Raw genomic sequence first — 17,710 nt, 5'->3', positions numbered from 1 at the left:
TAACTCACGTAGAAAATTTTCAACTCGACTTTTTAATTTTTGTTTACGCTTCAGTGATCATTTGTCGAGACAATAAGCCTTTGTCGGGGAGGGAGGGGAGAGGGATAGACTTACTCCCCAGGCTCTTTCGGCTAGATTCCCGCCAGGACGGTGATTATAGTAGAATGTTGCTTCGATTGGAGTATTTAAATACTTTTTGATGGTTTGTGTGAAGATTTAAGAGGGGATACAAGTTACCGCCCGGCCCTATCCCCCACCCGGGGGCAAGGAACTAAGAGACAAGTTACCGAAGGTTTTTACTATATACCCACTTTGCATAGATTGAGTAAAAGCAAAATTACTAAAAAAGGGGGTCCCTTTAGCACCTCCCCCCCCACTTCAAGTCACTAGGCAGTCCCAGGAGCCCCCAGATTGGAAAAATGTTCCGCCGTCCCTGAAACTAACGTATTATTCTCAAAGAATTTATTGTAACCTTGAGAACACGCAGTTCAGAGGAAGATTCCGACCCCCTTTACGATTGAAAGGTCACTTTTTGGGCTGGAGCTCATTAGTTAGAAAACAAGATGGAATTACATTGAATCACTTCTAATGCAGAATTCTCAGATGGTGATAATGGTTCACGCTGGACAATTAAACAAAGCTCGATTTACGTACCGATATTTCAAACTTTAGAGCAAAAATAACGTTCTTACCCCAGTGTTTTGGGTGCGTTCAGTTTTTAGCATGTTCTTAAAATGTTGGCGTTTCTCAGTATCAAGTAGTCTTGCCACAAGACGCCGATCTTTGACGCTCAGTTGAATTACAACCACACATTGCCTCGACCGAAGGAAGTGGACGAGCTTTTAGTAGCACTGCAAAAGACTTTGCAATTTTCTTAGCCCGTGTTCTGTTGAGATAAACCGTTTTGGGGTTGGCTGGGTTTTTGAAGATCTTTCGTATTTTAATGGAGGAAAAAGGTAAAAGCGGAGAAAAAACGTATTCGGTTGCAATTCAACCAAAACCGTTTGGTTAGTCCCAGTAAACACGACCTAAGTTTTCAGTGTTCTTTATAAAAAGGTTCTTATAGAGATCCACTCTTCTAATAACAACAATATTACAGATGCTGTATTGAAAACTTCGAGAAGTTCAACATTGAAAATTGGAGTCATTTCAAAACTCTTATATCCACACATATTTTACTTTTTTATTCTTTTAATATAAAATGCAACTTCCTAATTTTTCAGTTAATCATGGCCATCATGAAGCCATTTCTTGTCTTAGTTTAGCATAATAATGCCCGACACTCTCCACAAATGTCTTTCCTACAGTATGACATTCATCCCATTTGTTTTTTGAGGCACTGGATAAAGAATCCATGTTCTCACTGCATTGAAGACATCGCTTTAGGAATCTGTTGTAAAAAGAATACAAATAGAAAATGTTACATTAAATTGTTGCGACGTGTGTGTTTGAATATTAGACGGGGGGGATAAGGGAAGCAGAGTTGTGGAGGGGGGATGGGTGGGAGTGTCAACATGATGCTAGGGTGGTTTTTAGTCAGAAATACATTTATCTCTCTTCTCTCGTTTCATTCATCAAGAAAAGATATTTCAACTCGTAATACTCTAGCAGTCAGAAGCTCTTCAAACTTTTGCGAAGTTGTATCTTTAAGATCTTCAAGGACAAACAATTTCAACATTGATAAAATAACTCTATCCATAGACTGCATAAAGCGAGCGTCCAACGTTATTCCTGATTGCTTTGGTTTGCATTACTAAGCTAAGTGATTGGTTAAGAAAAGCCCAATCGTGATTCACTCACACACGTGAGTGTCGGCTTCATGTATAACACGTGTCGGCTTCATGTATAATTGAATTTCAATAAATTGTTTAGAAAACTAATCAAAATTTAAAACAAAACAGTTTCAGTACTTGATGAAAATGCTTCTGTGTCTTTGCTCTCCACTCGTTGGAAGTGAGATTAATTCTGCAATGACAACAACCACCATAAGCTGTAGAGTAGCAAACATGGAAGGCAAGTGTGACCACAGTCGTTTGTAGTTGGCCCTCTGCCGCTGTCTCAGCTGCCTGTCTTGCCACTGTTGGTATCTTACTGTGGCTGCTTCACATATCTGGTGAAAGGACAAAACGTAAAGTCATACAGTAATAAGGATCACTATCTTATTGTCATGCTCTTTAATTAGTGTCATTAAAGATGTGAGCTCTGGATAAATGCCTGAATTCTATAGTATTTTCTGTAAATGGCATTATAATTTGATGGCAGGGTGAATTAGCTCAGGCAAAGAGAATAAAAGGAGGGGATAAGGACTCGAATACCAAAGGAATAGAAATGCTCTTTCGAAAATACTAATTAAACCCATTAGGAAACCAATCTGGGTGTGGCTGAAGCTTTTTTGTCCATGAAAGACACCATTTTCATGCCCAATTGGTGTAGACTGCCAACCACAGTAAGACAGCGTTTTTTAATATCTCACCGAGGTGTAAACAAGACCTCGACTCATAAAAATATGGTTGTTCTCTTCTGAACACCCTAATAAGACCAAAATCTGTATTTTGCACCCCTGAGCAAGACAACAAACAACCCCTTCTCTTTATATGGGAGTCCCCCCAGGCTCCTGAACCTGAATCACTTTCTATGAGAAATTACATAAAATGAGATTTTTTTTTTTTTTTGGGGGGGGGGGGGTAACCCCTTACAAAAGCTCGACTTCCACTCGTTTTGAGAGTCCCATTTGTCATCTTCTTCCCAGGAATATGACACCCCTTACATTCCCAAATAATAATATGTTTGATATAATGTTTCCTCGCCTGCTCAGAAATGACTTTTCCATGCTGTGCAATGCTCCTAAGCAAAAGGGCCACCTCAATTTCTCCTTTAGGTCTAAACAAAGTAAGACAAGGTGCAGCATCCAAGATTTCTACACAACCTTGAACAAAAGTGTCAATTTGATTGAAATCAAAATTCCATTGCGACACTTTGAATAGATTGTCAGTCGATGATGAAACTGATGTCATTAGCAGTTGAAGGGCTTTCTCAACATCTGGAAACTTAACAGATGGTTTGCCGCTGTAGCCCTCCAAACTGTCAAATTCTTCACCAAACGGTTTTGGTAAATCCTGCCACTTCAAGAGTGATAGAGCAAGTTTCTGTAATGTCTTTGCCAACAGAGAAATAGGGTGAAAGAGTGACTTGTAAGCTTTTGCTGTTTCACAGATCCTTTCTACTAAAGGAAAAGCACTATCGTAGTTACCGTGTTTATGTTCAGGGTAGATATACAATCCTGCAAATGCAACACAAATGCACAAAATATGATTGGCCAATTGCTGTGATATTTCACGTAAATCCACTTCACCATGGCTGATGTGGTCTCGAATCCGTGGTCCCTCAGAATGTACAAGAATATCAAGCAACATTTCCAGGTGGCTGTCTCCTATTTCTTGTCTGAGAAGATTTTCTGAACCATCTTGTAAAACAGGTGAAAGGATCTAGGATAGAAGAAAAATAGACTGATGATTTCTCCGGCTACGAATCTTTAGTTGATGTAAGATTTGATCATCTTTTAAAAGTTATTAAGTAAGGAATCAAACTGTACTTGATCAAAAATTAAATAACAAGTTAAACTCCCACACAGAAATTTCTTAATTCCTTAACTTCACACCACCTTATGAACCCCTCCTAATACAGCCACCTTGTTATATGGACCACTGCCATTTAGCCTTAAAAAGAGCTCTTTCATAACTGCTCCCCTTATCATTTTAAGAGCCCCTTGAATGTGACCTCCCATATTTCTGTGGTCAGCGTAATGAGGTTTCACTGTAGTTTGCTATGTTTGTGGGCAAACTTTATGCCTCCCTCCACATAGGAGAATAAAATGGGTATAGACAAACTGTCAAGGGCAACCTGATAAATCCTGGTGGCAGAGGGGGGGGGGGGGGGGAGTAATGTACAATGGACTAGCATCCCAACAGGTCTAGGGAGATAGAAACTGGAGTAAACCATGGCTTTGTAGTTGGCTTCGCCCCAAACTTAGACTTTTTAAAAATGTATTTTGTGAAATGACTATTTTTACCTCATCAAATGTTGTGTATAGCACTGTAGACTCTGCAGTTAGTACTCTATGTAGACAGTTGTTCACACAGGCAAACACTCTCCTTAGACCATTCTCTAGTTGAGGAAGCAACTGTATGACACAGAAGTCAAATCTGTAATGAGACAAAATTACAGAATTACTGCAACATCAATGGCCAACCGACCGACCAGCCGATTCACTGACTGACCGACCAGTCAGTCAGTCAGCCATCAACTTTGTTAGTTTGTTGACACTGCAGGATTGACATTGCACAACAATAATCTCATATATTTGTGGACCTGCAGGCATAATGTCAAAACTATTATACTCAGACTGAACAAACCATTTCACTGAAAGATAGTGGTCTCATTATGTAACTCCCCCAGCCCCACTTCCATCCCTTACCCTAATACAAAATCTGGAAATGGAAACCCAGAATATAAAATGTTTGAAAAATTAATATTTTCTACAATTTTTTTATTTTTACATTTGATTGTGCCATAATTTGTGCTTGGCAGCACAAACGAGTTTTAGTGTTTGCAAGTAGATTTTCTACAGTATACCTCCAACAAAAAACAAAACAAAAAAACAACAAAAGAAACTTCATACAGACATACCTTTGTTGCTTAAAGTATTCCAGTGCTAGAATCCATAAAGGAAGCATGCTTGGAATAATGAAGAAACTTGAATGAAAAAATTTAGATATCTCTTGCATGTTAGAGAGTTGTAAAGGAGGAAATATCCTGTAAAGGTTGTCGTCAGCACAAGTTGATAAGTTCACCAAAGGTCTTCTTTTAATTTCCCTTGAACAGAATGGTGCGTCTTTTAACTTGCTGCTCATAGATGCAGTAATGACTAATAACAATGAGGCATACCTGAGGACACAACAAACAGTTGAATTACATCAAAGGACAAAACATACAACTATACATTAAATTTTAACTATTGCACCCAAACTGTGACATTCTGAAATCTTTAAATTGCAGCTTTGGAACACTGATGGTTAAAATTGAATAATAAAACACTGCATCCTTATCTAGGGATTCTACTGTCCTCTGCAAGCAACTCAAGAGGAACAGAAAGCTTGAAAAGGGACTGGAAGAGAATTTTCAATTTTTTTTCTTCCCAGGCCTCTCTCTACTCCTAACCACTGATCCGGCTCTCTCCAGGCTCCTTTTTTTTACCAGGAGAGTTGCCTACAGTGAGACTATTCTTATCAGTAACCATAAATCAGTTGGGAGAACAAGTGCCATGGCCAGTTGATGGCGACATCACTTCTCCAAGAAATGACTGAGCCCGCAGTTTTGGTCCCAGAAGTTGCTAAGCAACATCATGTATTTATATACATTGTACGTGAGGGCTCCTGGAGTACTCTTGAGCGCTTGCGCTTGTTTTGATTTGATAAAAATATTTGAAAATTCTTCGAGCGCTTCAACAATGATCTGCCAAAACTGGTACTTAGTACTCCGACTGAAATAAAACGTGCTATTTGTTTATTTCAACAATGTTTTTAAATAAATTGATGACCTCTTTCTTCATAACTTCTAAATGTAACTAAAAAAATACTAACAGTCATAATTATAATACATAGCTACAAATCATTTGCATTGATCAATGTCATTTAATTGGAATTCTGTGACTGTTTGGCTTTATACTTACTGGACAGGAACTTCTGCAGGAGCAGCAAATCCATGCCACAAAACATTTCTAAGATTCAGACTGGAGGGAGGACCAATTAATATGTGCAGAAGGCTAACAACAGTGTCGCCAAACACCTCTTTCAGCTCTCGTGTTGCTAACAAGTCTTTCAGCAAAGATGGACATTGCGATGTGCAAGCATAGGACAGATGAACATTGCCCAGAGCATGCTCCAGAGAGGATGTCAAATGTAACAAGCATAAGTTATGATCGGCAGTGTTTGAGGAATTCAGAAGTGGAAAGCAATCCAAAAATCTAGTGTCATATCCAGTCCACTGTAGATTAGCTTTGTATCTCTGTTCAAATTCCTGCTGTGAAAGACTGATCAGCTCCTGATGGATAGCATGACAAACTGGATGTAACCTTCTCACAGCATCATGGTAGTCACAATTTGAATGGTTATTTATGATATCTAAAACAGAAATCATAACAACACAAAATTCAATTTTAATTATCAATATTGCAGCATGTTTGTGGGGTTGATGCTCCATTTTTACCCACACCCCCCTAAAGATTTTTTTTTTGGGGGGGGGTGGGAATGTAAACATTTCTTTCCAAAGAGCACCAGCCAAGGGACAGACCATTGAACTTTTGAGTGGAGGGGGGGGGGGAACTAGGCAATTTTTCTGAGTAAGAATTTTTTTTTGAACATTGGTACTGTATTCGAAGAATATTCTTTATCAACATAACCCTCTGCAAGATTTTTTGCACCATCGATCCATGTTAACAGGTTGGGCTTGCTTGAATTTTTTTCTGTGCTCACTTGTGCACCCTTTATAGCTTGGTTTATTTATTTGGTCAAAAACAGTCTCTTTTTTCTCAATTTTTTCAATAATATTCCCTAACTTTTCTTGTGCAAGAATTTTTTGTCGTAATTACCAAGCCTGGCCCGGAAAAATTAAATATTGCTCCATCCCTAATATTTAAGATGGCAGAATCCTGCCATCTTAAGGGTGTGTGTGTGTGTGTGTGTGTGTGTGTGTGTGGGGGGGGGGGGGGGGTAAAAATGGAACTTTCCATATAAAGCTTTATACCTTCTCCAAGCACTTCTCTGATTTTTCCCCATATCAAATGCCCAGCTTCAGTAAAAGTGTCTTCTTGATTTTGGATTCCATTGATCCTTATAGCAGCATCAAGCTGTTGAAAGGATTCGCAGATCAACTGATGGACATTTTGAGAAAGTGACGTTTCACTGTTCTTGGTATAAACTTTGTCAAGTTCTTCTTCTAAAGCACTGGACAGTTCGCCCGTCTTGTAGGCCGTCTGAAGTGATTTTCCAAGCCAAAATGACTGAGCTAGAGTCCCCTCAGTCTGCAACTGAATATCTCTCTGTTCCAGAGAGAAGTTATTTTTGAGAGAATTTTCCATAATTTTTAGAAATAAAAGCTACCAAAAATGGACGAGTTCACAAGCCGCCATGTTAAACTGCTGAAGGACCTTGGGAGGAAAGGAACTTTTTGTTTTCTGTCGGGGGTAGACTAAGGCAAAGTCAACATTTATTTCGAGTTTTTTAATCGTGTTTCGTCTTATGGTCGTTTAAATCTTTACAAATTCAACATTCTCGAGAGGTGTGGCTATAAAATGTTTCAGTTAAAATCTTTTTGTGTCATTTCAACTTGTTTGTTCTTTGAAAAATACTCCCGTGCCCTCCCTACCCTACCCTTCATCGGTGCATCACAACAGCCTCGTCTTCGCGGTCCAAAGAGCCCGTTGCCTCTGGGGTCCTCTGCAAGCATATTTATGCAACTCCTTATGCAAGCATATAGTTTTTGTTCGACTTGTTTATAATTATAACTCGTTAGTTGTGGATGGAACCATTTAACGGGATAACGTGGCGCTGTTTTAACCACAGAACAGTATCAATCATTTGTACGGTCGCAAGTTATGCTTTGTGTTTTGATGGCGTGTTTTGTTGTTTCGTGACGTCTGTTTGAAGCGAGAGGGCTGATTATTTTAACTGACTTTTAATACCAGCTGTGCACAAGCTAGCTTCTACGGGTTTTACATAATTTTCTCGCCGTCGAAGAGCCAGAGGAGGTTTAATTTTCCGGGAGAAAAAAGAGGAGGTTTCCCTGGAGCAAAAGGTAAAAAAAAAAATCCATTTATTGTACGTGTGTGGGTGTTGTCTGAGTGAAAGGAAAGGCTCACTCCTTTTATACGAAATTGAAAGTAATTCAAGCTAAGATTTTCCTGTTTGAGGTAAGCTTACGTCTTTTTTGGAAGGTTTTAAACATTTGAGGCACTCTTTGGAAAATGCAAATCAATTTTCTTGGCGAAATGTAGTCTTCGTCGTACCATTACTGAAATTAGAGGGACCTAGAAGATTTTGATCTCCACGCAGTAGGTTTACTTCAATGCATTATGGCGTTCGGAAATGCTTGTGATACGGCCCCCAGTACGTAAATAGGGAATGAAATTTGGAACCTTACCTGAATTACAAAAAAAAAAAAACAGACATGAAAACGGACATACTTTTTAACACTCAAGCTTTCTAATAAAAATTGTTTATTCAAAAAAAATGAGGATTCTTCTGGCCCGTGTTACTTGTAATATAAATATTGTCACTGGACTAATAATAAAAGTTAATAAAGCCAAATTAATTTGCATTAGCTCTGTTCTTGATCAATGCATGATTCTACCCACATCTATAGCTGCATAATAATTGTTATTTTTTATTTGCTATTAGGCATGAAAGAGGGATAACTTTCCTTCTGGCAATAAAAGCAAGGACACTATGGACAACCGGCCAGGAAAAGTAATTTTAATAATTTTTAAAATAGTGTTTAAAGTAAATGGTATGATTTTCAGAATACTATTTGTGCAACCCCCAGGGAGGGGGTACCCCCAAAATACCTCAGGGTCGTGATTTTGGGGCTCCTGATCTAAAATGGGGTATCCATATTAGAGACAATTTCAAGAACAGGGTATGATATTTTGAATGCATGAAATTTCAAATTATCAACAGCCAAAACAGGGTGTTAGATAATTGAACTCTTTCTGGAACAGGGTATCAAATTTTGGATGCAAATTCTTTCTAAAATGAGGTGCTACTTTGGAGACCCTGCAGGCTGCACATACCCACCCAAAATATACCTGAGTACCCCTCTCCCCCCTGGGGAAGCACCCTACAAAACTTCACAGAAGTATCTGCCTGCTGACTGTGGAGTAATACTGTGAGAGTCCCAAGGACGTTTTCATAGGGGCACCATGTGAAAGTTTGCATTGGAATTATTCATTTTGCATTTACATATTATGTAAAATTCTGTTGTTCTTCAACTAAAGCAGATTGCACAAGGAAATTTGAGCCATCACCTACATTGCTATACGAGCCCTGCATGGGGCATGCTCAACACTTTTTGCTCTGGTTGTATTGATTTAAACTCTACAAAATTTACTGAGAATCTAACAAACATAAGATAATCTATGGTAAAGCGAAGTTTCTTCAACCAATACATGTATGTAATGATCAAGCTATGTTGCTATTTTTGGTTAGACAGACAAAATAATATGAACACTAAGGTCAACGTTGAGAAATACTTTCAATTTTGTGATAAAAATCAAGCTTCCATTTGCATTACTCTTCATCCACATGACAATAAAAAAAAAGCAGCAAAAAAACCTTTTCCCAAGAACATGAAACAGTTTTTATTACCGGTTATTTTGCTGGTCTGTAGGGCCAGAACCTTTTTATTACAAAATAATATGGGAAGGATATATTTGACACTGTCTAATGTTATATTCTTGACACGTTTATTTTTATATTGTAAATGAAGTGCCTGTTTAATACAAGCTACGTGCATTGAGATGTATTTTAATTCCTTTCACCAGCAGCAGAGAAGTAATTCAAAACTGAGTGATAAATATCATGCTGGAAGAGGAAGAGCACTAAAGGAGTTATCAAGGAGATCTCCCAAAGCAGAGGTTTCTAAATTAAAATTAATTAATAAATAATTATTATTATAATAATTACTGTAGACCTTGTTTTTTAATATTGTACAAATCCCATGAATGTAGAACAGTAGAACCCCTGTTGAGTGGCCACCCCTGGGGAAATGGCAACATGACACTTATAATAGAGGTTGGCCACTTAATTGGGGTGCGATAGAAATAAGCATAAAGCCTTTTAAAAAAGGTCACATTGTTTCAAGACAAAATAGCATGAAAAGGAATCACGGAATCACATAAGACGACAATAATCCAGACCTGTGTTTGAATGAATTATCTTTTTTAGGCTCTTGTTTGTCTGACCTTGGTGAAAACAAAGCCAAACTTTGAACATATTATATTTTCTTTGGCGGCTAAATAGGGGAAAACAATAGAAGAGTGCTCATTGGGACGGCAAAAAGGTGGCTGCGGCCACATAAAAGGGTTTTATTTACAGTATTATACTGACAACGGTTTTGGGACTTAAATAACTGGCCACTTTTAGGGGGTGGCTGCTTAAAAGGGGTTCGACAGTGCATGGTAACTCCCAATAATTTATTTCTTATGTCAAAATATGTCTCATTTTTTTCAAGTTGTCTTAGCTATCGATGTCCAAATCAAAGTTTTATATTAATATTATTTTTCTAGTTGTCTCAGCTATTGATAGTTCGTCATCGATCATCATGTCGCATCATGCAGGGGTCAAAATGTTCCCAGACTGTTTAACCGGGGTCTAGTGACAGGCAGAATATATTTTTTCCTGTCTCCATCAACGTCCAACTTGAACAATATCATATTAATATTCATTTCCAATTTTTAACAATAACAAAACTCTACTGTGGTTTTGCAATCGTTGCTAATAAATTGATTAACAGCGGCAATAACATTTTGTTATCAATTTATTTTGACTCAGCCTGTGTAGGCCTTTGGTTTGGCCCATTGGCATCCACTGGTCTCCTGGGATTTTTAGCCTCATCCCACTGCAGTTCAATGGCAGGCTCAGGGTTCTAGTTCTTTATAGTTTATAGTTCTTTGTTTCTGCTTGTGTTATCAAACTCCTTGCAGTAAGAGCAGAACATCTTTCCAACCTCCACCGACAACCACAGGCCCCCATCTTTCCATTTGTCATTGAACTTATTTATAATGATTAAATACCCGTATATATTCATGTTTTGTTGTCAGTGCTGCAAAATTAAGTCCCTTCTACTTGTACTTCTTCAGGCCTTGCGCACGGTGTTGGTGATCACAAGCGTAACATTTTGCGTGACATTAAAAAGGCTTGATTTTCTCTTATTAATTGAGCTCAGAATTGTATGAAAATTGGCACACTTCTTCTAGAAAGAATGTGCACCTCAAAAAGCTAATAATTTTTCATGACGCTTACATAATATTAAAGTTATAGCAGTTAAAAAAAAAACAAGATAGCAAATTAGTGCATTACCGTGAAAAACGGATTTTTCTCAGGTGGCTTAAAAATAGCTTTTTTACGGTGGAATGAGAAAAGTAACGACAAAAATTAAGGACGGTGCCTACTAATAACAAAGTATTTTTGCCCGGCCGATGACTATACCAGAAATGTAGATGTTACCAAGGGCTACTAAAATTCAAAAAGAAAATTGGGGGTAGCCACGCAAATTTTCGAGATAATTAGGTTTGAAATCTGGAAAAAAGTGCTGACGTGGCATTTTAAAATAAAGTAAAGCTAAATAGAATTTCCTTGCAAATTCCATTTGAAATTGGTTTTTCATGAACAAAATCAACATTAAATATAACAATATTTACAATAACTAACGAATAATTTCTTCGGAACTGCGTGATCCACGTTTTTATTAACAAAATAATTGCGTTTGAGCCATTTTTGACTCTAGCAGCTCTCACTTGCACGGCCAGAAAATCGGCCTAAATTTTTTTTTTCACTTAATGAAAAATTAAACATGTGCTCTATAGACTTACCACTTACATTTTATAAAATAAAAACTAGGGGTCACCACGCGTTTTTAAAAGTTATACCAGTTGTTTTCAGGGTCTATGAAATCGCTTTTGGGGTCTGTTACATTTTTCCTATCCCCTCCCTAGCGAGTTGAATATTTGCATCTCGCGCGTGCACTACGCCATTTGTCACGGTTAGCAGTTTGCGGGTAACCTTTTAGCGCTTAGCAATTTGTTTTTAACTGTTAATGTGAGCCATATTCAGTGGTTAGCGGTCAATGATTACTGATGTGTTGCTTTTCCGCAGTTCCTGGCTTAGGATATGTCCATAAACTGGATTTCGTCGCAGAGAAAACTTTCTTGATTTTTAGTCGCGCGCTTGGTCGCGTAGTTGAATTCGTCATTTTGAGCGAGCAAATTAATTAAAAGCGCGCGCGCCCAGTGTGATCGATGCATTGCGTGATGCGCAGAACAAGTGCGCAGTAGCAATAGGAGGCACCGTCCTTAAGTGCACATAAACTGTTTCGACTTTTTTAATTCAGTTTTTACCGGTGACTGTTTCGGTTGAAGAATTATCAATACGAATCCAATGTCACTTTGATTTACCTCGAAAAATCTTCGCTTTCGGTCAATTGCGTTCCCATTTCATGCCCGTTCCTATTATTGAACGAAAAATGGTGTTTAGATTAATTCTGAAAAGAAGGCCAGTTCACAATCTAGTAATCGAGAACCAGAAGAAATTTTTTTTATTATCCAAAACGTGCTGTACAAAATTGGCTGTGCTAACTTTCTATCTGTCTGTGACACCGGACGAGCGATCGGAAAGCGGCGCGCACGATAGGAACGATAACAAGGCTAAAGGAACGATATGTTGGGAACGATGGGCACGATTTGGAAGGGAACGATGGGCACGACGTTGGAAAGATTTGTGGGCACGATAGGCACGATATTTGTGGCACTGCCTTCGAGGGAACGATGGGCACGCTTCACCATGTTTGTTACGCCGGAAGTGCAGATTTTCGACCATTTTTTGAAATTCTTTTAGCTCTTACTTCTCACTCTTTAACCTAATTGCATTTTAACATACAAAATACTTTAGGTCTGTTATCTGAGCAAACATGCTGAAGAAAATTGTAAGATTCTAACGTTTTGTAAACAGTAAATTAGAATCAAATACAACTGCTTCGGCCAAAATTCAGGCCTTCAACTACTTGACATGTGCTTCTTCAGCATTATTGTTCGCGTTTTAGAAAAAAGAAATACCGGTAACTCCTTTCATGCTTGATTGGCAAAGAAAAGTGTAGAAAATTAAAGCCTGCAGGTATTCGCTATCTTTGTCATGCACTGCAAAGATTGCATCACCTCAGTTCTATTGAGCAGAGTCTGGTAACTACCATGCAAACACAATTGGGGAACTGCCATGTTAGCACATGTGAGGGTGGAAAACAGAAAAAATGTTATTCAAATTGATGAATTTTGAATTATTGAGAATTTTGACAGGCTGCCATCAATATTTTTTGCCTGTCATGTCTGAAAATTAGCTGAAATTAACAGCTAGACAGGTGTTTTTTCTACCCAGGCTGCGTCATGCCAGTAGGCAATTACATGGACATAACTCTGTAGCTTCATTCACTCACTATGAATCAAGTTAAAAAACCAGAACTAGCACCTGTCCATTCAATCCATAAATTTTTCATGTTTTTTTGGTTTTTAGGAGGTTGAAAGAAGAAAGCAGGTACAGCAGTTAATACTGAGTGGGCAGTTCATGCTGGACAAGGTAAACATGTTGATTATTTGGACTCAGTTAGACTTGGTGAATCAGTCCAGTTAATTGTGCAGGGGTAGGTCAAGTCTGTGTCGAACCTAGCCAGTGGCCCATACTAGCAGGAACTTATCCTGGTTTCTGTAGCATGAAGTGACTACTGAGTATTTCTACTCCCCTGGATGGGATGCTAGTCCATCGCTGGGTTACCCTCCAACATTAGTTTGCCGGTACCTATTTGTACATGTACACCTGGGTGGAGAGAGGAACTATGAGAGTAAGGTGTCTTGCCCAAGAACACAACACAGTGACCCTGGCCAGGCTTGAACCCAGACCACTCGATCCGGAGTCCAGTCCACATTGTGCAGGAGTACTCCCCATAAAGTGACAGGGGGGGGGGGGGGGGGTGTTTGTTCTATGTCTAATTAAGAAGTGGGTTGTGAATTTTCCATGGGCAACAATATTATTTGCAATGCAGTGATCAGGTGTTTTTGCCAAATATTTTGTTTTTTAGGAAACTTTGGACAAATGCTTAATAAGTTCGGGAAAAAATGGAAGCACATGTGGTTCTGTGTCGTCATCTTCCAGCCAGCTACAGCTTGAGGAGAGCGAGAGCGACTCCTGTTTGGATTTAACTATTGAAAAAAATTGCTCAAAGGCCCCTGTTGGAAGTACTCAATGGCAAGGAAACTTGCAAATTGATAATATATTAAATAATAATTTGGAAAACCATATGGAAAAATTGAACATTGTTGACGACAGCAAAGATGCTGATTCAGATGAGAATATTCCTCCAAGATTTCGCAACAGTCAATGGCGCAAAAATTTCAAAAAGAATAAACCCCGGGCTAACCAGCCAAAGCAGAATGGGGACAAAGGACAACTTGAAGAGCAAGTTGGCTGGCAACAGGGAATAGATGATCAACCAAGAAAGCAAGAATCACCTAAGGTGGCTGCAACAGCAGTCAATAATCAGAACCATAAGACAAGTTCGAATTCAGATCCATGGAATGACTGGGAGAGTTCTGTTGTTGTCCAAGCCCCAACTATTGATGACGAAGATTTTGAAGAACTTGTGCTTGTTGATGATAATGATACCATAGATGATGTGATGGTACAACAGTATGTTAATGCTCTTCATCAAGAACAGCAGAATGGTGCTGCTAATAAGCAGTCTAAAATAACACCAAGTCGCATTCAAGAACTCAGCAACCTCAAGTCAACTATAAACGCTGACTCCATCAAAGTACCACCGGGCACTCTTCCAAATCCTCCCAAGGGCCCTGATCGCTGGGGTGGTAGTGAACTCAAGAATATTGACGAGCCAACAGGATGGGGTGATGTTGTTGAGGAAACTGGCAATTGGTATGATGATGGTTCGATGCTTTGGTCAAGCCCTGCCATGTCGTATGGAGCCAGTGGGGGATGGAGTTGGAATAGTTGATCTGGAGCAGCAATTTTACAGCAAGAGGTCCTTGCCCCATATTAATTTAAAACTAGAGATAATGATAAGATTTAGTTTTATTGGAAGCTATTGCTGGCGATGTAATGTGCCATTTGTATTTCTGGGTTTTTTACTTAAAAATTTTGTCTCAGATTCAGATTTAAAATTTCATTAGTTTCTGGTTGAACATAAAACTGTAAAAGGCTATGAAGACCAGCAGTATAAAATTTTGTGGAAGGCGGCACTCATCCATCAAACAGTAGTGAGTGAATATGAGAACAATTTGTAGTTCCAGGTTTTCTCCTTGTATGAAACAGGTGATTATACCTATGTCAGAATTAACAACAGTGTTAAATCACATTTTTTATCATACAGTCATGTATGAGCTTTGGGAAACACTGGTTTAATGGTTTTGTATGCTTTTTATCTCTAAAGTACATACACATTGTGCCTTTGTGGTTGACAACAACCATCCAGAAGAAATATGTCTAAGGTCAGGTCATATTGTTTAAAATTTAATTATGCTTGTTGGTGCTGTGCAGGAGTATATTTTTAATTTTTTTTTTAAGTTTAAGTACTGCAGTTTAGCATCCTCTACCATACATTTTGTTTGCAGTTTAAATACAAGCCGAAGGCTCTGGGATTTCTGACAAATTTGCTGCAACGAGAGGGGAAAAAAGTGACAAAAGTAGATAATTTTTGTGAAAGGCCTCAATGGGAAGCCTTGTTGTTGTACTAAGTGAAAGCTACTTAGACTTTGTATCTTGTTTTTTTGCTAATTTGGTGCAAGAACGATCTTAACAAAGGGGGAATAAATGGTATACAAGACTAACTTATTTTGAATTTAAAAACGTCTGTGACGAGAGAGTTGTTGTGAACTAAGCTTCCTTCCAGCTTAGAGAGACTTGAGGCATTTTTGGCAACTTGTTTTGCATTGTTTTTGTAAGGTTTTAAGCCTTTGATAGACTTAAAATTATTTAAACTGCTAAGAAAATTTATTTTAGTTAATTTTAAAAAGATATAAATGAACATGGCTAAGATCATGGCTTTTATTTTTAATTAATTTAATGTATAAGTAACAAGGAAGAAATTTCCCCTGAGTTTCAGATATAACACCCTTTCACGAGTCTTTCAATGTTAAGGACATACTGGTACCTTGAACATTGGCTTACAATGGTGTTTGCGCTACAAGCTGTATAATAACCCTATGTAGAAGTGACTTTCTAAAAAATTGTGAAACTTTCAAGACTTAATTACTGAAACTTTAGTAACACCAGTACTAAAAGTACAAGCTTGCAATGTTAGTACCAAGTACACACAATGTGATGTCATCATTTTATTGGATATCAACACTAAAACTGCATAGAGGAAATTACACATGTTACCATTTTAGTAGTCCGGCGGCTTAGCTTGAAATTTTAGTTGAATTGTGCACTTTTTGATACAAGCATGAAACTTGGCACAATGAAAGTGGTCACCAACAGAAGTTTTTTCAGATATAGTGCCAAGCCCGAAAAACACCGGTTTAAAAATTATCAATGAAATTTCGTGAAATATTTGTTTGTCCTGGTTTATAGACAAACGCTATTATGTCAGGAAGTGATATCAAGTCGCACGTACAAAATTTAAAATGAAATGCTGTAATTTAGACTGTTCACAGCCTTATATTTTCCTATTTTTCTTCTGTTAGCGAACGGTTCACCAATCGCGAGAGACCTGGACGCTAGCGCAAAACGAAAGATGCCAGGGAGCAGAGGGCGGGGGAACAAAAAATCTTTTCCCTGCAATAATTTCCTAGTAAATTATTGGTATCATTCGCATCTGTATTTATGAATAAAAATCGACAATAAAAGGTTTATTAAAGTACAAGAAGAAGTACTTCGTGGGGGAGGGGCCTCACGGCTGAAAATTTCATTGCTGAATTTATTTACTAGCTGAAAATAGGAAATTGGCGTTGGCACTATATCAAGAATTGATTAGTATATGAATGCTTGTAATCCCGCAAAGTTTGGTGCTTGTATCAAAAATCGCACAATTCAGGAGCTAAGTCGCCGGACTATAGTATTTTTTAAAAATAGATTTTACATGTAGTATAGTATTGGAATTGAATTCCCAGTATCTATCAATAACATTGGCAATGGTCCAAAGTACAGGTATGTTTTGCAGGAATAAAGCAAAAATAACATTCTAAATAAGCTGCAGTCAGCATAGACTATTGTTTTGTCTCTGTAGTTTTCTACTGTATGGCAAAGTAATGATGATCAATGAGATGACAAGCCCCTGCATCTAGTCCCTTCAAGTGAACTTAACCCATTTTTGTCAAAAGATCAGTTTTGGTCCCTGTAACTTTACCATGAATTCAGTCCCTGTAACTTTACCATGAATTCAGTCCCTGTAACTTTACCATGAATTCGGTCCCTGTAACTTTACCATGAATTCAGTCCCTGTAACTTTACCATGAATTCAGTCCCTGTAACTTTTACCATGAATTCAGTCCCTGTAACTTTACCATGAATTCAGTCCCTGTAACTTTTACCATGAATTCAGTCCCTGTAACTTTACCATGAATTCAGTCCCTGTAACTTTACCATGAATTCGGTCCCTGTAACTTTACCATGAATTCAGTCCCTGTAACTTTTACCATGAATTCAGTCCCTGTAACTTTACCATGAATTCAGTCCCTGTAACTTTACCATGAATTCAGTCCCTGTAACTTTTATCATGAATCCAGTCCCTGTAACTTTACCATGAATTCAGTCCCTGTAACTTTACCATGAATTCAGTCCCTGTAACATTACCATGAATTCAGTCCCTGTAACTTAACCATGAATTCAGTCCCTGTAACTTTACCATGAATTCAGTCCCTGTAACTTTACCATGAATT

At 38.2% G+C, this 17,710-nt stretch overlaps 2 protein-coding genes across 4 annotated transcripts; one reads left to right on the top strand and one right to left on the bottom strand.

The window, feature by feature from the left end:
- Positions 1–1,171: 1,171 nt before the first annotated feature.
- Positions 1,172–7,210, bottom strand: LOC144634559 (endoplasmic reticulum membrane-associated RNA degradation protein-like). The gene is made up of 7 exons (XM_078493556.1): positions 6,802–7,210; positions 5,729–6,179; positions 4,687–4,944; positions 4,070–4,202; positions 2,808–3,485; positions 1,911–2,110; positions 1,172–1,390 (listed from the first exon to the last, which is right to left on the bottom strand). Exons 1-7 carry the CDS (start codon positions 7,133–7,135, stop codon positions 1,237–1,239), a joined length of 2,208 nt encoding a protein of 735 aa, XP_078349682.1. The 5' UTR covers positions 7,136–7,210; the 3' UTR covers positions 1,172–1,236.
- A 263-nt stretch (positions 7,211–7,473) lies between these two features.
- LOC144634624 (uncharacterized) lies at positions 7,474–17,027 on the top strand. 3 transcript variants are annotated; one of them, XM_078493641.1, is made up of 5 exons: positions 7,474–7,851; positions 8,454–8,522; positions 9,599–9,688; positions 13,335–13,397; positions 13,897–17,027. In XM_078493641.1, the coding sequence occupies exons 2-5, from the start codon at positions 8,502–8,504 to the stop codon at positions 14,824–14,826; spliced, it is 1,104 nt and encodes a 367-aa protein (XP_078349767.1). In that variant the 5' UTR covers positions 7,474–7,851; positions 8,454–8,501; the 3' UTR covers positions 14,827–17,027. The 3 variants fall into 3 exon arrangements, with proteins under 3 accessions (XP_078349767.1, XP_078349766.1, XP_078349768.1); XM_078493640.1 differs by having other exon boundaries at positions 9,596–9,688; XM_078493642.1 differs by lacking the exon at positions 7,474–7,851 and having other exon boundaries at positions 8,153–8,522.
- Positions 17,028–17,710: the final 683 nt, after the last annotated feature.

The sequence above is a fragment of the Oculina patagonica genome, chromosome 13, assembly GCF_052425735.1.
Source record: "Oculina patagonica isolate OP01 chromosome 13, crgOcupat, whole genome shotgun sequence".
NCBI classification, from domain to species: Eukaryota; Metazoa; Cnidaria; class Anthozoa; order Scleractinia; family Oculinidae; genus Oculina; species Oculina patagonica.
Note: the sequence above shows the minus strand (reverse complement) of the source record. Positions and strands in the feature narration are given on the sequence as shown.